This window comes from Canis aureus, chromosome 18, assembly GCF_053574225.1.
Source record: "Canis aureus isolate CA01 chromosome 18, VMU_Caureus_v.1.0, whole genome shotgun sequence".
NCBI classification, from domain to species: domain Eukaryota; kingdom Metazoa; phylum Chordata; class Mammalia; order Carnivora; family Canidae; genus Canis; species Canis aureus.
The window spans coordinates 9,339,070-9,365,380 of NC_135628.1; the positions used below are offsets into that span (position 1 = coordinate 9,339,070).

The following is a 26,311-nucleotide window of genomic DNA, read 5'->3' on the forward strand; positions in this document are numbered from 1 at the left end:
TTTTTTTTTTTTTGAAGAAACTGGGAGAGACAAGGAGCTTGTTGACAGGAAGGATCCAGTAACAAAAGAGGCTGTACTCAGGGGAGAGGGAAAGCCTTTGCTGGATCATTGTCCCTTCAGAGGCTTCAGGAAATAGACTTGAGACTTCAGGCAGAGAGATGAGCCAGGAACCAGAGAAAGGGACAACAGTAAGGGTATGGATGTGCATAAACTGAGCTATAGGATTGGGAATATCAGGAGGTTTTTTAAACTATATGTGTGTGTGTGTTTTATTTAAACTAAATAAATAAATACATATATAAAGAAATATATACATATATAAAGAAATCAAGAAATCAAAGCTATGTAACATTATGTAACATTATATGCTACAAATGTCTCCTTTGGCTTGCATTTAAAATTGGTTGTTTAACAATTTGCTAACAGACATACTCCTAGTGTTTCTCTTTTCCGTAGGCTGTACAGATCTGCATGGGTGTACTCATTCATATCTTCCCTGTGTGGATAAGTGTCAATTAATCTACAACAGACTGTAAATTATATGGGCCAATGAAAATGACATTGTTCACTGGTTGACTACTTCCCTTATAATTTTCATTACTTTGTTTACTGGTGTATTCTAAGGCTTCATTAATTAAAGCTGTAAATTTGTTTCACAACTAATCTATTACTGTATTTCATTCTCATCAGAGAATATATTTAATAGGACCTAAGTGCCACAAATGGGTACTTAGCTTAGTACAGGGCTGCTCATGCATGCACGCTGTTGGCATGGGCTTTTATTTGAGAAAATAGCACTCTTTGAAAGTCTTATTCTGGTAATTAAATTCCAAAAGTCTTTTCATAGTAGTTAAATTCAGATAAAATTTACTTTCTTCCAGTACCTTATTCACATTCTTTCCTGAAGTCATGTTATGTTTCCTCCCATCATACATGTAAACTCTCCATTTTCTTGAAATGCCTCATTTCCATGTAAATTTTATATTACCCACAATCACCCTCTTTTCTAGTGTATTGTTCTAATTCTGTCATTTAAGAAAAAGAGAAGTAGCAAATATTATTCGTGGAGTACAGGTTTTTATGAGTTTATATAGAACTATGAAGTATGTCTGAATTTATCTCCATCCTCAAGACCTGTATCTTCCTATATCTAATGTAGGCACCACCGTATAGTATAAAAGTGGCCTGGCTCTGGTGTCATAGTCTGGGTTCAAATCTTGGTTTTTTAGTTTAGTAGATGCATCAGCCTGGGTAGTTAATCATTTTTCTTATGGCTGTTAATTATCTGCTAACTGAAGATGATAATAACACTTTCCTCTTGGGATTATTTGAGGATTAAATGAGATAATAGATATACTTTGTAGTGTAATGGTTGGCCCCTGGTAATTGGCCAGTAAATGTTAGCTATAAAGATTATGATTTTCAAAAACCCAAAATAGGAAATATACTTTAACATAACCAGAAATGATACATAGTATTTGGTCTTGAATTCTTATATTTTACAAGGAATTATTCTTGACTTTTTTTTTTAGGTGTATGTTGTTATATTTAGATAAGATTCAGAGAAGCTTACTAGTAAACAGAATGGCATCAGGGATATGATTTTCTTTAAAGTACTTCAACAAGAAGAAAAAAAAAGCAAAAAAGAAAAAAGGGATAGGTGGAGCTAGTGTGATAAAATTGAATGGTTGTGGATTCCCTTTAGGTATATGGGCTCTTGATTTAACTTTTAGCAATATAGTATGTATAGTTAATGAATTGCCTGCTTCACGTGTTTTGTGCACGTTGGCAAAAAAGCAATGAGGGCAGGCATTTTCTTCAGTGTCTTTGAAGAAGACTAGTTTGTGAGTCTGGTCTAGTCGCTAGTTGCTTGGATGGTCTGGATTCCATTCTGCCTATAATAATGTTCCTGGGTTCATATAAACTGAGTGATACTCTTGATAATGTATTTGACAAAGCCTAAGAGGAGTGTTTTCCTAAGGTCTAGGACATCAGTATTTTATAACATGGACATTACAATATTACCTTTAAAGCATAAACTCTGATTTGTATGATGTACAACAAAATAGCAGTTCTTAGAAGATTAATAAAGATCCTGTGAGGGGAAGTACATTATAGGCTCAAGCAAAATCCTATGTCTTCATTAGGGCCAGCTTCCCAGAAACTCTGAATTAGTACAAGTTTGTCCTCTCGAAGGTGAGGAAATGCAACCGTTCTGTGAATGGCATGTTGCCTGTAACCAATCTCGTGTTCATTTGCTCACTCATTACACAAGCACATAGGAGTATCTGTTGTGTGCCAGCAGTATGAGACCCTCCTGGAGATTCAAAGATGAATCCTGGAGCAAATGGCAGAAGGGATCCAGGATCCAAGTGAAGGAATCTACTTTGAGAGGAAGGACACTGCTTCTAAAGGGGGAGGAAGGAAGGTAAGGGCAGTGAAATGGACAGAAAATGTTGAGATGGAGAGATGGGGTTTGTGGCCTCGATCATGTATAGTCAAGGCTGGGAAGCAAGATCTGCTGTCATTGGAGAGCAAGGGAAGGAATGGAGGGCCAAAAGTGATTTATAGGAACAAGGGAAGTGGACGCTGAGCACAAGTGTGATAGGAAGTGAGGTAGTGAGGAATAACAGAATTGCTGCGTGTGGTGAGGTACCTCCCAAGAGGGACATCTGAAAGGGGTACTGAATCCTGGCTCCCACGTTACACAGCTTTTGCCAGTGGTGCTCAGGAAGTAGGGATCAGATGCAGGTGATGGGAGTTGGAGTTTGAAATATCAGAGTTGGAAAAGGATGAGAAGATTGGGAATATAGCATAATGGAGAGGAGAATCAAAGAAATTACAACTGAAGCTTCCGATAGGTCTCTTCAGAGGCAGAGGTGATCTAATAATAGCCTTTTCATTTTTTAAAGGAAATTAAAGAAGTGCTGTTTTGTTTTGTTTTTGAAAAATGCGGTTACTGGGAACATTTTTCAAGGGCTCATAGAAGGCAGCTGTCAGAATAGTTATTCAGCCCAGACCAGGAAAAATGTATTTTTTGTATTGTATGTATTACGGTACATCGTATGTATTGTAGTACAGAACACAGTTAAGAGAGTGGATGAGATTTTTTAATTCTCTGAGCACTGTGCTAGAATTTCTCATTTCATACATCATTTACAACTTTATTAGAGTGTGATCACATAAGTGCAGCATTTATATTTTTGTCATAAATTAAGAGCATTTATGGTTTGTGAATGTTGAAAGATAGCTGGTGGAGATCTCTTCTTAGAGTTTTCTGTGATGAAGCTCACTCAAAATCGTAACCTCTCCAAAGCACAGCAATAATGCAGAGAAAAAATCTGGCCATACGTGCAGGGGGCACAACTCTGCTTGAGAACAAAAATAGATGAAGAAGGCGTTCAGAGATCCTCCTTGGATTGTGGCAATATCAACTATTCCATACGGCCCAGAGCATTTCCTGCTGTGTCTAGACATGTTGGCACACATCTCACTGTGGGTGTCTGTGCAGCGGTGACCCGCAGTGACCTTCCCTGGGGCCTCCTGTTTAAAGGCACTACTGCTTTCCACTCCCCCTCTTCTTTACCATCATTTAATTCTTCCAGCAGGTGTGTGAAAATTGGGACTGTTGTCCCTTTGGAGTTAATCAGATTTTGTGGTTTGCTTCCTCTTTGGTCGCACTTCAGTGTCATGTATTAAAAAAACAACAACAACATATAATTGCTTTCGAGATGTAGTGATGTCTTTAATAGGAGACATTTTAAGAAATGGACCAGGAGGAAGATCTAAATTAGAATAAAAGAAGCGAGAAATAGCTTCATTTGTGCTGAGAATACCCAGGGTACCAGCCATCCACTCTTTTCCCCTCCCTGTAGCATTTTAAAAGCCATACAATTCCAGTTATTTTTCAAATTGCAAATTAGTACATTATTGTGATGATAAGTGGCTGGAAATTCAAGGTGACAAAAAACAAAACTATTCATAGAGTCAGTGGATTCAGTACTGGCTTCCTTGTTCTTAGCTCTTCCCAGTTATTCTGGCTCCTTGTCTCTTCCTACTTAAACAGTGTAATAATATTTTAGAATGTGGCCAGAAGGCCCTTTTACCCCTCTTCCTGTGTGTGCGTGTGTTTGTGTGTGTTTAAAATTTTATTCATTCATTTGAAAGAAAGAGAGTGTGCACAAGAGAGCAAGCGCGAAGTGGGAGGAAAGAGGGAGGGGAAAGGCAGGAGGGGGAGGGAGAAGCAGACTCAACAGAGAGCCCAACCGTGGCTCAATCCTAGGACCCTGAGAACATGACCTGAGCAGAAGGCAGACACTTAACCGACTAGGCCACCCAAGTGCCCCACTCTTCCCGTATTTTGGAAGACGGTGAACCTGGTCATTTGCCTCCCTTTCCCTGTGCTGCATTTGCTACTTGTAGAGAATTCAAGTTTCATTTTCCTAAGTTCCCCAATGAAGAAGCTGCAGCCACACAAAGTAACCCATCTTGCAAGGACTTCTTTGGCATTCGCTGCCATTTCTGTTGTAAGACTGTTGAACGCTGACAAAGGAATTATGAATGGTTTGGCCCTCATTGGCTCCTGTTCTGAAGATAAGACTTTATCCTCTCAGCATCTGTGCCCACTGGGTGGGCATTGATGCGCTAAAGGAAGCTTACAAGTCTTCTGTGGTTGTTGAAGCAAAACATTGTAAGATCATGCCATTACTGTCTTCATTTTTGTGGTCATCCTATTCCAGCGGGGATGGCTTATCAGTGAGAGGGAGAAGCCAAGCTGTTGAGGGCTTCCAGAGCGTCGATGGACTCGTTTCCTGTTACTCTGTGTGCATCAGACCTGTCCCTATGGGGGCATCACTTACAAAATCTGTCATGCTAAAAAATGTGAATAAAAAATGGTGGAGACAAATACAGTGTCTTTTCCTAAGTATTTCTATTTAGAGGTTTTTCTGCACGTTTGGCAGAGCCTATGTCTTCTTTTTTATTTCCATTGATCATGGTTTCACACGGTTGCTGTTGAATCACTGATGCTCATTCATTGAGCTGTTACTGCCGTCCTCCCCAGAGCCAGCCACCGATCTGGGCAGTGGGGACACATCAGTGAGTAATACAGGGGAAAAAAAAATCCTGCTCTTCCAGAACTTGGATTCTAATACTCTTAAGCTTTAAGTCGAGAAGTATTTTTAAAATACAGTTTCTATACCATCTCTTCCTATTGTAACCAATATGCTGGTTCCATTTCACAAAAATATTTGCAGTGTCTCTAAAGTACTGCACTTTCTAACCTTTTGGTGCCTTCAGCTCCTTCTCAAACTTACAGAAACTGTAAATCTCTCTGGAAAGTAATGTACCTATTCTCATGCACCTTAACATTTGTGTGTCAGTTTAGAGACTTTGTAGCTGTCTTGTTAAGAAAAAAAAAGATCATTTGACCTTTAAAAAGCCCAGCTGCATGTGTCATCTAGCTAATAAGTAGTATTTAATCATGATTTAGATAGCTTTCGGTTTTTAAACTTGTAATGAATACAAAGAATCTGTCAGTAAACTGTAGAAAGGAAATTTGATTTTCTCTTATTGTCTTTTAAAAAAATAGAACATCTTTTTGAAGTAATAAATGCATGAAAGATGTGTTGTACTTAGTGGTTTTGCAGGGCTTGACTTACTTCCAGTTTTATTATTTATTCTGTTTTCATTTAAAGTTTCCTTGCAAGGACCTGCGAGCTTCAATCCAGAGAATATTTAAGCCCTGGTTTGCTCTATTTTCAAGATTCTTTTTTACAGGTGCTTTCCCTAACGAAGAGGCATTGTTAGAAAGGTCAGAATAATTACCCAGAGTGTTTCCTCCCTCACAGCATGTCCGAGATACAGTATTTATAATGATCAAATTATGTAAATTCCCAGAAGAATAAGCATAAGATATCCTGCCTATATAGGCCTTCTTATTTTGTGGTTCCTGTTTCTGTTGACCAGATCCTATCATTGCCTGCTTTTTGTTACTTCTCTGAGAAACTTGTTTTCTAATGAAATTCTTAATGAGTTCTCTTGAGATAGATGCAAGTGAGTATTTCCCGGATTGCTCAAATGGTATAACTATTTCTAAGGATTTTACTTGAGTACAACCTTGGGACTTCTGGGGTCTTGGGTCTTTTGAACTTATAGTCATTACTGTTTTTCTCAAATCAACAGTCAACCGAGATCACTTTTTAAAATTCATCAGTGATGAATAGCACAGGTAAGGTAAAATGGCAGGTGCTGTATATATCACTTATTTATAACTTTACAAAGCACGGAATTTCTTTTTTCATTGAGTTATACTTTTCTAGAAAGAGTTTCAATTCAGGTAACTTTATTCTCTAAAAAGAAGAATAACATGAAGCACTTCCCAGCCATCGTAAATAGTAAGAAAGAATCTGTTTCATGTTCAAAATCGGCAATGCAGTTGACTATAGTTTAAAAACTTACCTCCCCTTGTATCATTCAACTTAAAAATCCTTTGCTGTCCTGACAAAGGCATCGTATTAGTTGGTTGCTTAGTCCCTCACCCTCCAATATTCTTAAGGTGAATGTGGGCATGGACATTAATATTAAAAAAAAAAAGAAAACTCAGAGTCTGTACTCTTTAGGTGAACTTCAGAAACCTTGATATCGACAATCACTCTTTCCATTTCCCTGTAATCAGAAAAGCTCATGACCCTAGTGTTGCTTTAGTTTTAAATTTAGAAAGCACGTTAATAGGTTTATTGAGGAAGTCTTGTTTGAGGAGTTGCTTTCTTTATTGCCAAGGAGAAACTCTGTCCCTTACTGGTCATGTGGTTGAGAAAAGAGTCTTTGTCCTGAAGGTACCAGGCATGTGTTGCCTGCTTGCTGGTATATATGAGTCTCGTAACAGACGGCAGGCAATTCTGACTTGTTGGGGCTTGGACATATGGGTCAAAACAGTGGTCTTTAAACATGATTGGGCTTTTAAACATGCAGGGAGCTTTTAAGTCCATCCTGACGTCGGAAGTCAGGAAGTCCAGGGTAGGGTATGGGTTTTATGTGACTCCCAAGAGCATGTCATGCACTCCTGGGTTAGGAGCCCCTGGATGAGAAGGCCAGCAGTGCCTTTTTTCCTACTGAGCATTCCTTTCATCTTCCTCTCTGCCACCCTGAGCAATGAATCCCCTGATCCAGCGGCCAGCACACCTTCCAGCCACCTCCCCGAAGTCTTGCCTGACCAACCATAGCACCAGATCATGGGGGGCATTAGTCCACATTTAGAAAGTTTCTTGAGTCTTCCTGTTTTGAGTTGTCCTTCACCACTTGTTCTAGAAAAGAACACAGTAATGGTCGCCCTCAGACTGTTGGCAGCATCTTAAACTGTTCATCAGGGGATCCCTGGGTGGTGCAGCGGTTTAGCTCCTGCCTTTGGCCCAGGGCGCGATCCTGGAGACCCGGGATCGAATCCCACATCGGGCTCCCGGTGCATGGAGCCTGCCTCTCCCTCTGCCTATGTCTCTGCCTCTCTCTCTCTCTCTCTCTGTGACTATCATAAATAAATTTTTAAAAAAAATTAATAAAAAAATTAAAAAAAAATAAACTGTTCATCAGTCAGAAAGCATTTGAAAAAAGGCAGAAGCTGTGAAATAGAAGCATGAAATCACTGCATGTTTGCGTTCTCTTGCCTTTTGGATAGAGGCTCTGGAGTCAGCACAGCTGAACTATTCCCTCACCTCTTCTCACTCTTCCCTTTGTCCTCTTGCTCCCACTGCTGCCTCCTTGCCTCCTGGCACATCTCACCTCACTTCTGTTCATTGTAGAGTCGATATTGTCATCCTTTAACTTTACAAGTGACTTTGTATTTTCAAAGGCACTACATGGAGTATTTTTTCGGCCAATGGTTCCATAAAGTATGAGTGTAAAAGAACTGGACAGTTCAGGTTTTTTTCCCATTAGTTTACCAGAACATGAGCATCTAAATGTTTTCTCTCTTTTTTTATTATTCCTCTTGGGGACCATATGTTTATTTCAATGATTTAAGTGTTCAAATGATTTTAGAAATATTCTTTGTAATTTTTTTTAGATTGATCAGACTAGACCACTAATCTTTTACACCACATGTTTCTACCCAAGATATTCCCCAGTCATATATTTTTGTACAAAGTACAGGCTGTACAATTTTCACATACCTGAAATCAGGCAGTTTTGCTTCTTACAAGATGGGAACTGTAGGGAGGTAAACATGAATCCATACAGAGAAATGTAAAAGTCTCCTTGGCATTGGCCATTCCTAACTTTAGGTGCATTGCTCTTTGAAGCCAACTGAATATCTTAGGAACACCCTACGGGAGAACCACTTGATGAGGTTACTCAGAAGGCTGGAAGCACCCTTCCGCATCTGGCCTGCAGGCTTCCAAGACCCTAGGCAGGGCCTTTCCTACAAAAGGGTGATACTTCTCAGTGAAGATGATAGAGGGTCAGGAAGACAGGAGCATCCTACCCTGCTGAGAATGGGAACAGAAGCCATCAGGGGGCTTCATGGCCCTGCTGCACACCCCACAGTATTTGATCACTAGTAAGGACTTTTCTATCAAACTGTGCTATGGAAATACACCCTTCGTTGTCAGAGATCTTTTTTAATATTTCAGAATGTAGTAGTACAGCTGAACAGGTTCACAGATGTACACTGAACACAGATACGTTTGTGACTTGCTGGCTGCCTTTCTTTCTTAATTTCTTTCCAGATTCATGCGTTTTCATTACTTTTTATTTTATTGAAAATATTCACAATAAAAACCCTCAGTTAACACGACATGGTTAGTCTTGCTCTCCTTTGTTCAAGGTAATCTGTTCTTTTAAATACAGCATAGTGTTGTGGTTAAGAGCTGAGATTCTGGAGTCAAGCCCTGAATAATTGATTTCCTGGCTCCATCCTTGCTGATCATGCAGGTTTGGCTGATTTACCTAATATTTCCAAGCCTCAGCTTTCTCATATGTAAAGTAGGGACACAGAGGTGGTTCCTACCACATAGGGCAGTTGTGACAATTAAGTGAGAGAATCCATGTGAAGTGTAAGTTGTGGTGCCTAGCACAGGGTATGTATTTACTGGTACTGTTTTTCCCTGGGGCCATCCTGGAAATGCTTATTTACACTCTATTTCATTATCTTGGTTTTCTTGCATCCTTGTTAGAAAAAGGCAAGTCATAGATAATAGATAATTATGGCTTTTTTATTCTTTATTTCCAAAGAACATATTTCCTTGTTGATTTATAATATAGAATGATTTATAAGGGCTCACATGTGGAATTCAAGTGGACACTAAATTTCTCTGGCAGTGAAATTTCCTCTGGGAGAACATGGCAGTATATGGAAAAGTCAAATGAGAATTTTTTTTTTTCCTTGCTGGTAATACCAATTCACATTTCTCAGTGTTTCTGGAAGTGTTTCTATTTGCTTATTCATTCCTTGATGATGAAGGATGCAGTATTCTCATTTGGAAATATATGATGTCACTGTAGATTTTTCCATTACTGTATGTTTAATATAATAAAGATATAAAATGCGCATGAGGACAAGGTTAAAAGCATGATCTAGAATCTGGGAGGTCCACGAAGTTAATTAGGTGGCTCTCACATCTGGTGGGGAGGCACCATTGATTGAAATGTCTCTTTGGAGAATTTCCTACATTTCTCACCATAAAGTAAAGGACACTATGGAGAAGAGAGAGAAAGTTAAGAAGGGAAATAAAGCTCCCCAATTATTTGGATTGTGTTGTATTTTTTCCTAAAAGAGTGTTCAGTCTTTAGTTAAACACTGAGGAAGTACCGAGTCATTGGCTAGCAGCTGGGGATGTCAAGGTTAATAATGATCACCCTGTACTCTGATTCCTCACAATGTAATAGAAACACACAAACCTGCTATGATGAGGGAAAAATGTAAAGGATGTAATTGAGGGATTTACATCTTATCATAGGACACTTTTTAAACTCACAAAAACTAGTTTTGTTTTCTAATGAGAGATGCCACCTGTCTACTTAGAGTTCTGAAATGTGTGGCTATAAGTCTTTTGTTTACTCTGAAATCATTCGCTGGTTAAATAGGTTCTGTATCACCAAAGCTGAAGAGACCCTGATTTGACTTTGTAAAATAAATTGTCACTAAATGAATAAAAAAGGTGGGTTTTTTTTGTTTTTTGTTTTTGTTTTTGTTTTTAATTAGCAACAGAGGTTTTCTTTTTCCTTTGAATAGAAGTCTGGTTTTTAAAAAATTGCACATGAGTTATTTTTCCATAGTACCCATCGTTGGTCTATTTTTATCTCCCCCTTAAGGCATGCTTAAGCTCAGGGATATGTCATTGGCTTAGTACATATTGATATTCTTTCTGAAACAGGATATGATATAGTATAATACTTGCATAATCAGGATTCTGTCTAGACTGGTGAAATTAAAATAGTGACAGAGCAAAAGGAATCTCTTTCTGAAATAGAATACTTTAGGAAACATTGCTTTACCAGAATATTGATGAAGCTTACAAATATGGAGTGGTATTTTATATCAGTATTAAAGTTAAGGTTTTAATATCTAGAATGCCTTGTTGACTTTTGTATAGTAATCTTATTGGCATTCATTATTTTAGACTGGCCTGTCAGAAGATAAAGTGAAATTGGTTTTACCACTTATGTTGGATAAAGAGGAACCTCCAACCTAAGTGCATCTCAACAAAATATAAAAACATAAAGTAGTTTGTGCCATCTGTGATACAGAAGAGGGGAAAGTGGTCACACTGCTTGTGTTTTGGGGCTAAAATATAATCAATAAATGTTCTTTGATGACTAAGAAGCAAAACCAAATACCAGTCTTAAATCTCAAGAGTTTTGTTTCACTAAAGCCAAGTTCTTACATCATTTTGGAGCTCTGTGTTTGTTTAATAAAATAATTTATTCCCCAATTTATTTTTCTATGTATGTTTCCTTGAACAAACTACCAAGGAACTATTTTAAGCCAGGGACTGGTTTGATACCTGCTGAACTAGATCTCTACTTCTTTCATTCCTGGGAGGCCAGGAAGAGTGGAGACAGTGACCCTGTACTCTTAGGACCAGGCTTGACTGAATCAGTGGTTGTCCCAAGCAAATAAATGGCTTTTCCCTTATCTCAGTATTCTGGAAATATTGGCTCTCTATTTCTACAAAGCAGAGGAAAGATTTACCATACAGCATTCAAATGAAGTGCATAGGTTTTGAATTAACACATGGGTTGGAGCCACTACTCAGCCACACACCAGGTCTGTGATCTTGGGTGTAAAACTATTTACTATTTCTCAGTTTTCCCATCTATAAAACGGGCATAATAGTACTGTCTTTATAAGGACATAGTGAGGATTAAATGAATTATTATCTTTTATTTTTTTAAAGATTTTATTTATTCATACATGAGAGACCCAGAGAGAGAGAGAGAGAGAGAGAGAGAGGGAGAGAGGGAGGCAGAGACACAGGCAGAGGGAGAAGCAGGCTCCATGCAGGGAGCCCGACGAGGGACTCAATCCCGGGTCTCTAGGATCACCCTGGACCAAAGGCGGCGCTAAACCGCTGAGCCACCTGGGCTGCCCAGATTAAATGAATTAAACCCTGTAAAGTCCTTAGCAGAATAGCCATCAAATGGTAAATTCTGGGAAAAATAGTAATACTTAATATGATTATTTAATTCATTTATCTGAAGATTTTTACATATTCCCTTTTAGCGTATCTTTATTTAGAAATAATAGTGAATTATCTTCCATGGTGAAGAAAGCTTACAGTTCTTCTCCTTTCATTATAGGAAATAATGATTGGGTATCATTAATTTAACTCTGCATCCTCAGTTGGAGCTGTCATTTCCCACCTCTTCTTCAGAATTGTATATTGTGGGAACTTTAGCTTCACTTGAGAATCCTTGCAGCAATTTATATTCTCTTCATTCAGATCTCATCAGCCACCGCTCTATGGAAAAATACCCAAAAAACCCCATAGATAATAGGTGTGGAAATGACCCCACAGAAATGTGCATTGGTTTGCCCTTTCTCATATGAGAGGTCAGGAATAGGTATAATGGAAGGAAAAAAAAAAAAAAAAGAACAAGGTAAGTCAGGTAGTTGAATCTGTTACAAGGATCTATCTAGATTTAAATCACAAAAGAGAATAAAAATGTTCAAAACAGCCATAAATTCGTATCCTTATGCTTCCTTGGAGATGTGGTTATGGCTCTCATTTCTCCCCTTGTATGAGAGAAGGAAGATTGGAGTCAATAGAGCCATTATTTAAGGCAAGGATTGGGTGGTGAATAAGCATGGGGTTGGTAGTTCTGAGCCTCACTAATGCCCTACAGTCCCTTTCTCCACTCGGTCCCCAGGCTGAAGCTACCCCAAGCAAGGCCACACTGTGTGCTAATACCCCCTGGTACCACATTCTGTGGATTGTTGGCTCTGTATTCTCTGCCCGAGGCAGGCAGCTACTGGATACTGTTGTAGGCACCAGGATATTGAAATTCAGAAGCTCATGGTTGAAGCACATTCATTTTTGGGGGCTTGATAGTCTTCCTGTTTTATTTATTTATTTGACTATAAATGGGATAACATTACCTTGGATCTAAATGATATCCACAAGTATTTATTGATTTGAATTAGTAACTGACCAATAGCATTTGTGTTTGTATTAAATTTGGGGACCCTGTATTTTCAAACACAAGTTCTGTGGGGAGTTTGGGGTCTCCTTTTCCTTTGTGGACCAGTGCAAATTCATTTCTTGGGCCTTCTCTTTATGTTTTGGAGCATAACATATTAAGCTTTCTATTAGATGGTTGCCACTCAGGATGGTGTCCTTGTATGATGTTAATTAACTACTAAGACATACAACTTGAAAAACAATATTCTTGGATACAAACACAAAAAAGATGTTAGATCATGTTTTTTTCCCTTACAGCACCTGTTTCTACTTTTTGGAATAATAAGAATGATTTCACGGATATGGAAACCTATTCTTTTAAAAGTTAATTTTTCGCTTGCATGTATATTTATGTTTTCTGCTTTTGTAGTTGCTGATTTGCCAGTATTGTCAGAAGTGAAGCAAATGTTTATTGTTTTGGGCGTCCTCCTAATTAACAAGCAATTTTGATATCAAATGAAGGACCTAATATGTTTCGAGTCTAACTTAAGATGAAGAACAACTAGAAGAGTGACAAGCCCTTAGATATTAAATAATTTTCAGAAAATGAAACTTTTTTTTCTCTTGTAGTGAGAGATTTTTCTTGAGGCTGAATAGAAATGGACTTCCCAAAGCCCCAGATAAACCAGAACGACATTGCTCTCTCTTTGTGGTAGGTCGATCTTGTTTCATCTACAGGTGAATTCTTCCAATTGTACTTTATATTATTTAAAGGAAATGAAGTATTGTGAGAGAACATAGTGACTTTGCTTAAACTTTGTAAATAACACACGAAGTACGGTAGTGCCCCGAACTCTGAATATCACCCTTCATAGACACACCTCTCTTCCTTTGGTGTACGTTAGAGCCTGTTACGCTCCGCACAGCGTATGGTATTTAGAATGTACTAAATGTTTAAAGAATCAGTGAGTGAGAGATTAAAATAAGAATGGTTTTTTTTTTTAAGTATTATTTGACATCAGTAGACTTAGAGTGTTAAGTTGATTGGAGTGGTATTTTTAGAACAGGATTTGAATTATATACCTCTGCTACAAAATTCCATTAGGAGTGTCTACATTATCTTTGTCATCTGTTATTTGTGGAAATAATGTGCTTTGACCTTTAATGCTTCTATATAAATTATGAGTTTTAAAATAATCATGCTTTTTTTTTTCTTTTTGCTTTTTTTTCTTTTCATAGGATCTGGGTAGCAGCGAGCTAAGAAGAGACATCTATATCACTGTGCACATTATCCGAATTGGTAAGTTCAACATTTGTCAGTGTGATAGGAGCACAGCAGGGGGAAGAAATGCTGAAAGGTCTCTGTGTTGTGATTTCTTTGCTATCTGGATCAGCAAGAAGTGAAAGCCAGTTTGGAATCCCAGAATCACCGCATTTGGAAATTTTTCCCTTGCCTCTCCAAACCCACCACCAGCCTCCCCATGCATCACAAATAGACTTTGTTTTCTTTCCATAGAAGTCACGAGGTAGTCTGTTGTGCTTCTTTTTGTTTTATTGGACTCCCTAAACAGATTTGATTCAAAATTTGGCATTTGTCTTTTTAAATTCTAATTTCTGTTAACAGCATAAATTACTTTTAGAATCTGGATTTCCTACAAGTTTTTGAAAATTTTATACTAACTGACATGTTCCAAAGTGCAGGGTGCTACAGAGCATTATTGCAAAAAGTGCTACAACTTAAAAAAAAAAAAAAGTGCTATAACTAAAGACTAAAGGGCTATGGAACACTGAATGCTATGTATTTTTTCCACTTTTATAATATCAGCTCATTGAAGGGTCTGAGAAGTCCTACCGGGAAATATTAAAATGCCTCTCTAACTTGGTTGGCCCTAGCTTTCTACAAATTTGATTTGACCATGGAAACATTTATATAATGTAACATTTATTAATATCTTGCAGAGCACACTTTGGGTGTTCTACACCGAGCTTGCACAACAAAGCCAGAATGTGTTCACTTGTTTTTACCCATAAAATACCTCTAAAAGCAGATATTTAATGGCAGAGGAACTAGGTAAAATGAGGAATGGTAAAGCCTACACAGTTTTTGTATTAAAGCTAACCAGCTAATACTGGAAACTGGTTTCCGCTTCTTCACTAACTGTACTACATCATTTGCTTAGGAATGCTTCTGCAGGATAGTAATATATTGCCAGGCAATCCTGCATAGTGATCTTTATTTTTATAGTCTTGTATCTTATGCATCTGATAAGTGCACCGTGCATCGAGAGACTATAAAACATGTTACTATCCTAACATAGATTTTCTATACATTTTTCTCATAAAAGTCAGTTCCGGGGACCTGTTTTCATTTTATGCTATTTTTTTATTTGAGGGACAGTTGAAATAAAAAAAGTAAACATTTTTGTGTTAATTTTCTTTTTATAAGTGAGTATATATGCGGAGAAAATCAGAAAGAATCCTTAAAAAGGTTGGAAAAGTTGGAATGCATGCTACCGTGTATTTATGAGATGAAGCTTTTGTGTTCCCAGGATGGCAGGGGTGCAGTTCGTCAAGTAATTCTTTGTGTGTGTGTGTTTTTAATTCAAATTTGTAATGCCAATTGTTTTTTTTTTTTTTTAAAGATTTTATTTATTTATTCATGATAGTCACACAGAGAGAGAGAGAGGCAGAGACACAGGCAGAGGGAGAAGCAGGCTCCATGCAGGGAGCCTGACGTGGGATTCGATCCCGGGTCTCCAGGATCGCGCCCTGGGCCAAAGGCAGTCGCCAAACCGCTGCACCACCCGGGGATCCCTGTAATGCCAATTGTTAATGTAAAATGTGGCTTTTGATACCTTCCTGTAAACGTTGCATTTGAATATAATCTTCTATAGTATCGAGAGAAAAAGTATAGTACTTTTGCTTTCAGAACTTTTTAAAAGGTAGCTGCAGGTCTTTGGTGGTAGTAGCCCATGTGGCAGCGGGGCCCCGGGCCCTGTTCACCTGTGGCCCAGGTGGCTCTACTGCTGAGGAAGCTGCTTTCGTGTTACCAGTCATAGGGCTGCCTTTCAAATACATGGTCCTGGATTAGCGATTGCATTCTTTATTAAGATTTTTATGATCATTAATGAATGTTGAATCAGACATTACCTGTACCCCCTCCCCACCCACCCACCGAGTTTTGGTCAAACTAATCCTTCCCTGAGATTACCGCCAAAACTGCCTGATGGTTGGTCACATTTACTGGTTTGACATTTTGAGACTGACAAGAAATAAAATTGAAGGTAAGAAACGCTAAGAAAGGGCAAGACTTCATCTGCTGCAGTGAAATTAAGGAGTGGAAGATTCTTGTCTATCAGGGGCAGATACTTCCTACTTTTTCTGGAGTGTTGCTTTAGTAAGAAAAGGGCAAGCTGACCCTCACCGGTTGCAGAAAACAGGAGCAGTGGCACCTTGCCTCACAATCTAAGCCTGGATCTTTGATTGGTTAGAAGAGGAGGAGAAAAAAAGAAATAAATAGTTCCATATCCTCATAGCCATCCTGCTAAAGGTTTTTCCACCTCTGTGTTTCTCCTTTTGGCTTTTAGCTGGTTGCTGAAACTATTCACTAAATACAGCTAGATATTTTTACCTTCCCCACGCCTACCTTCCTTTCTGCTTAGAGAATTTTCCTAGAAATCTGACCAGAACCGTGAACTTTTATTAATTCTAGAGTTGGGAACGCCAGGGCTGGCATCATACAGTCTTTTCAGTACAGGACTTAGACCAAAGTTTTGGTGTTCAAAGAGGTGATGCCTGCAGAGCCAGGAAAGAAAACTTGAAATTGAAAGTCTGAGGACCTGAGTGGTGCAGAGGCTCAGGAGTGATGCTGACCTGCAGTTAGAGGGAGGGATCAAAACCTCCCTGCAGTCTCCTCTGGTTGTGAGAGATGGCCTCCTGCATCCCCTGTACTTGGCTGTCCTCCCCAGGCTCCTGCAGGGTTTTCTTTCATGCAGTTCTAACCAAAAGGGGCCAAAAAATTGGGATGATAGCCTTGCCCTGCATAAACTTCTAGGAATTTAGAGCTAGGAGAGTCCATGGGAATAATCATGGTGAGAGTTTCAGGGTTTTCTTGTTGTTTTTTAGTACTGAATTTCTTGTGTGATGTTAAAGGACTTTGAAATACTCCACTCAGAAATCTTCTAATCACTTAGTTGTCTTGCATTTGCAAGGGAATGATCAAGAAGGAAAAATAAATCATGATATTGGTAAAGATTGGAGAGTATGCTTCATCCTAATCCAATCTGTAATAATATTCAAAACAGAGATAACCTAGAATTTTTTCCCATTTAATAAGTCATTAGAGTTTTAAGATTGTCAGTTTTGTGAATAAAAGTATGATTTGTTGATAAATTCAAGTATGACATGTAAAGCATATGATTTGCCAGTGTAATTTATATTAAAACATGGATTGAAGTTTAGCCACACGTTACAGCATCAGGCCATGAAACATGTTTCCTTGAATTTCGCACCTCTACAAAGCAACTGGCATGTTTTTTAGTTTTGATTCTAGCTGATAAAATGAGAAATTTTCATGCTGTTTGTAAGCATTTCCCTAAAAATGATGCATTGCCATGGTAATTTTACTTTATTACCGATGAATGGAAGCCAAATTGGATATTGCCATCCTCCCCCACCCCCTTTTATTTTTACACTGTTTCACATTGGATTTCGGAAGTGCTGAAGTCCTCTAGATGTGCTATGGGAGAATTTTGCTCAAATGGAAAACAATTTATGTATCTGTTGCCAAGCATCTGGAAACAGATTTGCATATTTTTTTCATTATTTTTCCTCACATTAACTTGTTATATTTCAGCTTCACTATATTTTCTGCTTCCTGTCTTCACAATAATCCACTGGTAAATATAATAATAAATTACAGCAGTATCTCAATAATACTTAAAAATATATAACAAGTTGAAACTGTATGAGAGTGAAAAGCATCCCAGGAGATTTCAGCCATTGGCTGAGTTATAATCAGCCTGAGCCCTGGGTCAGGAAAGGGGCATGCATGCTCATTTGATCGTCTGTGCTTAGTTCTTCTACTTTCAGGGAGTCTCAAACTGCTTCCTTTCAAAGGTATAATGTTTGAAATAGTTCTTTAAATATGGAAATTTTTTAAAAATAGAAAAATGAAACAGGCACCATTTTTGCATTTCTTAAGTCGAACCTTCTGGGTTACCGTGGTGAATCCTTGGGAGAGGGTTCCCAAACCTGGGATCAGCTCCAGTCTCCATGTTTCACTGGTGACAGCTGGAGCCCAGAGATTCATCTATAAGCCCAAGGTCACCCAGCTAGGTGCTTAGAAAGGAGAATCAAGAACTGAAGTAACATCTTCTGTGCCCTTTTACTTGCCCAGTTACATTTACTATGACCTCTGTATTTGTTTAAGGGGCACCAGTCAAATGGCCCTATGGGCCATCTTTGCTTTTCAATTGAACAGGTCGAATGGGAGCAGGAGAGAAAAAGAATGCCTGTAGTGTCCAGTACCGGCGACCCTTTGGCTGTGCAGTTCTGAGCATTGCTGACCTGCTGACAGGCGAGACAAAAGATGACCTCATCCTGAAAGTGTACATGTAAGAAGCACACACAGCACGACAGGGGCTGGGGTGGGTGCAGAGGCCCATGTGGACCCTCCGTGGTGAATGCTACTCCAAGGAGGGTGATGGAAGAGCAGGGAACGATTGGGTTTATGAGCCACTCCCCCAAAACTCAATCTGGTGACTCAACTACAAGTGAGCCCACAAACCACCATTCACCAATCAGAGGAGTTATGAAATTAAGAACCCAAGAGTATAAACAGACTAGCAGTTGGGTGGACCATCTACTTCACAGAGTACCTTCTCTGAATTAAAAACCTAACCTGTCTTTACCTCCAGAGAGTTCATTTGTTCTTGGAAAATGAAAATAGTTTTTAACATAACCTAATTAGAATTAGGAAAAAACACCCAGGTAGGGGATTTCCCTTCTATTTCCTATAATATTAGTTGGCTAGGTCTGCCCAGCAAAGTCCCAGAAAGAGAGAGGCTGAAGCAGCAAAAGTGGATTGTCTCAGTCCTGGAGGCTGTAAGTCCTAGGTCAGGGTGATGGCTAGGTTGAGGCTTCTGAGGGCTGGGAGGGACAGTCTGTCCCTCTCTTCTGGTTTCTGGTGGTTGTTGGCAGTCTTTGGTGTTCTGTGACCCTTAAATGCACTACCCAGCCCCTGCCTTCATCTCTGTGTCCACCTCTCCCCTTGTTTAAGGGCATAGTTATATTAGGTTGGGGCCCCACCTCAGTGACCTAATTTTAACTTGATTACTTCTGTAAAGGCCCAGTGTCCAAATAAAGTCACATTCTGAGGTACTAAGGTTTTGGACTTCATGATTCTCTCTTTAAGGGGACACACAGTTCAACTCATAGCACTCCACTAAGAAAATCACTTAATGTATTCCAAATCTTAAATTAGGTGATTTTTTTTAAATGCACATGGCTTCAGATCACCCACCCTGAGCATCTCCCCGCAGGTTTGGAAATTGAGAGTTGACATACAGTGGTGTCCCCAACCTGGGGTGAGGGAGTTGGGTAGGGGGGTGGGATGGGGTTTCCTCATTCCTGATTTGAGGACCATACTTCTGGTCACCTCCATGAGTGAGCGTGCTCTAGTTTCGTTTCTGTTTGTGGAGCTGATATACCCAATGGATGCCAATAGTTTTCCTATGTTGGCTTAATATAAGCAGCCCATTGCCTGTAGGACATAGACTTCAAATTGCTTTTTGACCACTGCTGGAGGGTTTCATGGATTTATCCAATTCTCCATCCAGTGCCCCCTGGACCTGTGCCACACATTTGCTAATTAGTTGACAGAGATTTGTCTATAGCCTGTGGTTTAGGACCACAAACTATATCTCTCTTTTTTTTTTTTTTAACTTTATCTCTTTTAAGAGGGATAAAATCTGTGACCTTGATATTAAACTTGAAAACTTTGGGTGAAACTAGTGGGTAGAAAACTCACGACTCTTTTTATCATGTGGCAGCCCTCAATTTCCATGACAATCCTCTTCCCACATTCTGGTGATCATAAAATATAATTTTTTTGAAATAATTCTGGCGAGAATGGCCCTCATTTAATATGTGCTTACTATGTTCAAGGAACTGTTAGGCATTTTCCATGTGTCATGTCACTTTATCTTCATGACATACACATAAAGCAGATGCTATTGCCTCTGATTTCCATGTAAGGGGACAGAGAGGCTGGATAATGCTCCAAAATCACTTGGCTAATCAGAACAGGAACCAGATGTGAAATCAGGAATATCTGACTCCAGAATGCAAGCTGTCACATACCAGGTCCCGTGCTCTCAGGTGTTATTTGACACCGCTGTCTAGTGATGTGATAATGATGCTGTTGTGTAGCATTGCTTTTTAAGAAAACTGGAATTCCTTAGAAACCCAGTCTCATCCTTTCTTAGAGTAGTCTTTCCAGGTGTGGCTAGCAAGCACTATATTTATCTTGCCACTGGGAAAACAGGACCAACAGTTGCATGCATCACCCTTGGCTATGCAACCTGCTGAAAAAGACCCATGAATTCCAGCTCTGCCTATGGGAGACACTCACTCTCATAAAAATAAATTGTATTTCTCTTTGTGGTTGTCACTATCTGTTTTTTTATAAGCATCAAATAAGGCTTTAGATTATTCTTGTTGGAAGAGAGATCCCCTTGAAAATGCCAGTTCAGCAAATTATGAATGTGTTTCAGGAGGAATGCTAGCCAATCAAAACAGTCACTGTAGATGAAACAGAAAGTGTGATTTTAGTAAAACATTTTAAGGAAGTGCCTGTTAGAAACAATTTGGAAGAAATTTCTATTTGTTAATATGACTGAATCCCTCACCCATCTGGGACTCGAATATGGAACAGTAACAAATACCTCATCTGAGCCCGGAAGATATTTCAGTCACACTTTGAGCTTTGATTTTACGTAGAGTTTTGTAGGTTAAAAGCATGAATCCGGGAGTCCGTTCACTAATAGGAAGTCTCTTCCTTCCCCGCCTGAGCTGAAATAAGAAAACTAGAGGCCGAATATACTAAATTGCAATTTGGTATCCTGCAGCTGGATGGTGGGATGGTTTCATTTCATCTTAATTTCTCAGCCTTCCAAGATGCCTGTTCTGTTTGGTACCCTACTGTTAAGTGGCTCAGAAATGCCCTCCATCATGTACATCCTGGAAAAGCCTATGGTGATGAAATAAATATGTAATCGAACTGTGAACTCTCAGCCACAGACAAGGAACTTGCCGTGGAATGCTTTGACTGATATGTATAGAAGCTTGATATTCACGGCCCTTAGGAAAGGAGCATTTGTGGCTAATAGAAGTAGTGATTTACATAGTCAGATGAGGGAGGCTGTCCCCGGCTAACTGAGGCAGTCATGGCAGTAAGGAAGGATAACCAACCTCAATATTTAGGGGCCATTAGGAGTTGCCAGTCAGAGGGACTTCCATCCATTCATTGATGCAGCTCATTAATTTTTCAGCACCCTTGGTATTTAGAGTCCCAAGGGGGACACATGTCCTAGATCCATTCCTCAAGAAACCTTAAAAGTTTCCTGGGTGAACTACAGCATGTAAAACAAAGATGACATGAGCTAGCAAGTGACAAGAGCTAAAAGAGCAAGATACAGATGGCTATGAGAGTAAGAAGATGGAAAGATGCCTATTAACCAGTAGAGGAAAAACTGGGGAGCTTAACTTTTCAGTGCAAGGGTAATTTTTTTTTAAAGATTTATTTATTTATTCATGAGAGACACACACGGAGAGAGAGAGAGAGAGAGAGAGAGAGAGAGAGAGGCAGAGACATAGGCAGAGGGAGAGGCAGGCTCTTCACAGGGAGCCCGATGCGGGACTCGATCCCAGATCCCGGGATCACAACCTGAGCCGAAGGCAGCCATCCAACCGCTGAGCCACCCAGGTGTCCAAAGGGTAATTTTTAATTACCCTCTTTCAAGTAGTGTTAACCTCAGTTGCATTTTGCTTGCTTTGTTGCATTCTGATGCTAGCCCAACTTGGTCATGTTGTTGTAGGCAGAGACCCACTAATGAGAACTAATTCATGGAGCATTTACTATATGTCAGGTGTTATCCTAAGCCCAGAATCATCTTAAACCCAAGCTTATTTAACTGTAATATATTAACCCCATTTCACAAATGAGGAAATCAAGGCACAAGGAGGGTAAATAACTTGCCCAAAGAACATAATTTAGTTATTGGTGAGGGTTCAGATCCAGGGAGTAGCACGTTTCATCTGCACTGCCTTCCACTGTGTGCATTAGTTCTCTGAGATTTTGAGGCGAGGGGGACTCTCATAAATTGTTCATTCCTCACAGCCACTCCTGGCATGAAGTAGGTAGTCATGCATTTACCAGATATGGGCATCCTGCTCATCCTGGGGCAATTATGCTATCACTGACCAGTTTGGGGGAGTTCCCAAGGAGATTTAAGGGCGTACGTTCTGATGGTTATTCCAAACAGAACAGGTGTGCTACTAAGGCCATTGTTTGATCTCATCCATTATGGAAGCTTAACCGAGTGTCAATGTCTTCATAGGTGTAACACAGAGAGTGAGTGGTACCAAATCCACGAGAACATCATCAAAAAACTGAATGCACGTTACAATCTGACGGGCTCCAACGCAGGTGAGTGTGTGGGACTGGCTGACTCTCCCTCCGCTTTTCATTTCAGGCCTTTTATTTTATGTATCTGTGTAAGAAGGAGATGAACCATGCTTTGTTTTTCTCTTCATTCACTTTGTAACTTTAAAAACGTACAGTCAACAATCTGGTACGTCTCCCTGTGCTAAGATGGGTTTATAGCTATAACTCTATTTAAAGTAACTCTATTTAATGTATTCTGTTCTGGTTTGAAACAAGGCAGAGTATGTGGATTTGTTCAGTAATACCAAGTGGTGAGGCCTCTGAGTTGTTACCAGTCACTAAAACCCAAATGACAAATATGCTTGGGTTCTTGACTGTGGTATGGAATAGGGTTGATGGACGGAAGTTAGGTCCAAGAAAGTCATGCTTCCCTGCCTATAGCTGGGAGCAGAACAACATACTGGAGAACAAGCATACAGGTTCATGTGTTGAAATCGGCTAGGGAGACAAATGTTGTTGGCTGCAGTTTCACGTACAGAAAAACGTATGCACGCGTAGTAAGAGGGGGAACTGAAATACAGAGCGTTACAAGTTATATATGATACGTGGTACGTATTCTTAACCTGGAAACTTCATAGATACTGCATCATACAGCATATATAGTGACATTTTTACGTTTGGTCAGTGGACAAAAACTAGGTGAATATTCTTAGCTCCCTGTCCCCCCCCCCCTTCAAATCCAAGTTGAAGCAAAACAGACTGTGCAGCTGTGTGGTTTCATTGACATAAGAAAAAACTTGACATTAAGTCATCTATAGAACTGAATGCATTATTTTTTAAGACTGGTTTTCAAAGTAACTTGAGTATAGATATTTATGCCCTTGTCCAACCTTCCTGGTAATCTAGAACAAGAATCTCAGCTCAAACCACCTTTTTTTCAGACCCGTACACATCTTACTAGGCTACACCGACCCACAAAGAAAAAGTAACCATAGACAGAAACTTTCTGCTTCAGTGAGAGTCCTAAGCATCGACAGGTCACACATGTGGCAGCATTCAGGTTGTTATGAGTGGTGAGATCACCCTCTCCTCCCTTTCCCAAGAGTTGGGGAGGTAACTTGAGTTTGACCTAATTCACACAAAGTCCTCCATCTACCGGCTAAATAAGCAAAGAGACTTGGAGCAGTAGAAGGCAGAGTCCCTAAAGGGTCTGGAAGAGATGGTAGTAGTAGTATACAAGGTGAAGTGATAAGATACTTTAGAATCTGGTATGTGTATTTGTCTTCACCTTTTCTGGTAAAGAATTATAACACTAGTTGTGTGCAGACCACATGATTTATTTTAAATGTACGCCTGGTGAGATGGCAAAGATCCCACTTTTTAAAAACTAATCATGCCAAATTCGTTGGCAGACTTCTAGGTAAATCCTGGTTAGTTTTGTTCTAAACCTTCTGGGGTTTCATGATACCACTGACTATTTTTTATCATTAATTACCCTCTAAACCTGTGCTGTCCAGTTCATTGGGCAGTATCTACATGTGGCTTTTGAGCACTAGATACGAGGCTTACAGCACTGGGATTGAGGTGTGCTGTGATTATAAAATATGTACTGGGTTTTGAAAACATGGTACTTTAAAAAAATGTAAAATATCCCATTAATAACTTTTATATTGATTACATGTTGAAAGATAACATTGTGGAGATAATGGGTTAAAATACATCACTAAAATTAATTTTGTTTCCTTTTACTTTTTAGCATGGCTACTAGAAAATTTTTAATTTCACTGGTGGCTCCAATTGTATCCCTATTAGATAGTGCTGCCCTGGACTTAAAGATTTTTTTCAGGGATGCCTGGGTGGCTCAATCAGTTAAGCATTCAACCTTTGATTTTGTCTCAGGTCATGATCTCAGTCGTGAGATCAAGCCCCACGTTGGGCTCCTCACTCAGCGTCAAGTTGGCTTGAGATTCTCTATCTCTCTGGCCCTCCTTCTCCACATTTGCTCACACTCGCACAGGATTTCTGTAGCGCGCTCTCTCTCTCTCTCTCTTTCTCTCTCTCAAATAAATAAATCTTAAAAAAAAAATTTTTTTTTAGTTCTTTCCATGTCTCTTCAGGATTCCTACTACTCCTAATTTGCATTTGCCTCCTTATGAATAAACAAATCCCTGACCTTGTGATTTTTTTTTTCCCCATGGATTACCTTCTCTCACTACCATCACAGATGTATTCTTGCCTAAGCAGTGTGTGTTGGCCTGCCCCAGTAGATTTTTTTTCCCCAACTCCTTATTGACTCCAAAGCCTTTCCTCTTCCACTATGCTTCATGCAGAACAAAATTCCTCTGTTCTTGGATTGTTTGCGCATATCGTTGTCCAGACTCTGATGTGATTCCCAGTTGCCTCTTGAATCATGGTGAAGTTCTCAATGATGTGCTTTGATTTATGCCTCCAGATAGATTCCTAACATCACTGATTCTATATCCTGTGAGGTCAGAGTTCCAGTAAAGCCAAATTGCACATTTCTCTCTGCTTATAGATGAGAGTCATCTTAAAGAGAGGATAGCATTGGGATGCCTGGGTGGCTCAGCAGTTGAGTGTCTGCCTTCTGCTCAGGGCATGATCCCGGGGTCCAAGATCGAGTCCCACATGGGGCTCCATGCGGGGAGCCTGCTCCTCCCTCTGCCTGTGTCTCTGCCTCTCTCTCTCTGTCTGTGTCTCTCATGAATAAATAAATAAATCTTAAAAAAAAAAAACAGATAGCCTCTAAGAACTTTGCCTGAGGAAGTAGGATGTCCTAAGTACTGTTTTACTGGGATAATAATAATATCATCTTCTAAGGATTATCAGGGAGAAAGCATATGCAAAGTGTGTTGGATTATTGATAGGTTAGATCATTGACCGGGCCTTCCTACTTTGTTTCTTTCATCTTATCTCTGCTGATTTAATTGCTAAGATCCCTCCCTTCTTTGAAATTTAATTGTTGTCCTTGTGATTATGCAGATTAATTCTGAAGGAAGGACAGCACAATTTATTTCCTTGGGAAGTTCCTGGAGCTTAGACATGCCTCTCTATTCCATGTGATCTGTCAATCTTACTGACCTACGGACCATTTATCCTTGCTCCGGAGTGAGACTACCAGTTAGTGACATCTAAACCACCATATTCCCTGAGTGTTCCCTTTTCTGTTTACAACCATCATACTGAAATGAAAAACTATTTGCTGCATCTTTGGAAAGAGTGAAAGGAACCATTGTACTGTAGAGCCCTGAATGAAAGGTTTTGCCTTTAGCAGAATCCATCCTCCTCCATTTTGTTGCCTACTGTGATACTTTGATGCTGAGGCAGCCAGATTTATGTGCTTTATACTTGGCTTCTGCTGCAGAGCCCCATCTATTCCTGTTCTAATGGCCACTACTCTCCATTCTTCTCCTTTTAAGCCTGAGCCTCAGCCAGCTGCCCACAGCCAACATCTGTCTGCCTTCCACTCTTCTGGTCTCTCCACTGAGATTTCTACCCTTCAGTCTTAGTGGATCATTCTCCTTGTAGAAAACAGATATAAGAACAGAAGAGAAATAGGAGTTGTTTGGCTTTATTACTGAAAGGGAGACCCTTAATGACTTAATTAAAAATAGTGGGAGAAGCAGGGTGCCTGGCTGGCTTAGTTAGAAGAGCATGTGACTCTTGAGCTTGAGGTTGTGAGTTCGAGCCCCACTTTGGGTGTAGAGGTTACTTAAAAATAAAATCCTTAGAAACAAAAAGTGGGGGAGACAAGGGTACACAAAATTGAGGTTGGAAATTGGGATACCTAATGTTCAAACTATCACAGTGATTAGATCTGTTGACTTACATAGTTTTCTCCTTGAACCACGGGATTGTTGATTAAATGGAAGTAGTGTGGTCAGATGTCTTCAAGAAAATTGAGTTCATTCAGTAAAGTATTGTTTTTTTCCTGCTTTCGTCCCACTATTCCTTGGTCATTGATACTAAAAAAGGAAAAAAAAAAAGGAACTTTGAAATTAGTTTTCGGAAC

At 39.5% G+C, this 26,311-nt stretch overlaps 1 protein-coding gene across 8 annotated transcripts in view; it reads left to right on the top strand.

The window, feature by feature from the left end:
• DOCK4 (dedicator of cytokinesis 4) overlaps positions 1-26,311 on the top strand; it is a 409,480-nt gene that overhangs the window by 212,831 nt on the left and 170,338 nt on the right. For all 8 annotated transcript variants that reach the window (XM_077856142.1, XM_077856147.1, XM_077856145.1 and 5 more), the window contains exons 9-12: positions 13,245-13,326; positions 13,854-13,914; positions 18,097-18,229; positions 22,235-22,323. In XM_077856142.1, coding sequence (XP_077712268.1) covers positions 13,245-13,326; positions 13,854-13,914; positions 18,097-18,229; positions 22,235-22,323 — 365 coding nt within the window. The remainder of the gene's footprint in view (positions 1-13,244; positions 13,327-13,853; positions 13,915-18,096; positions 18,230-22,234; positions 22,324-26,311) is intronic.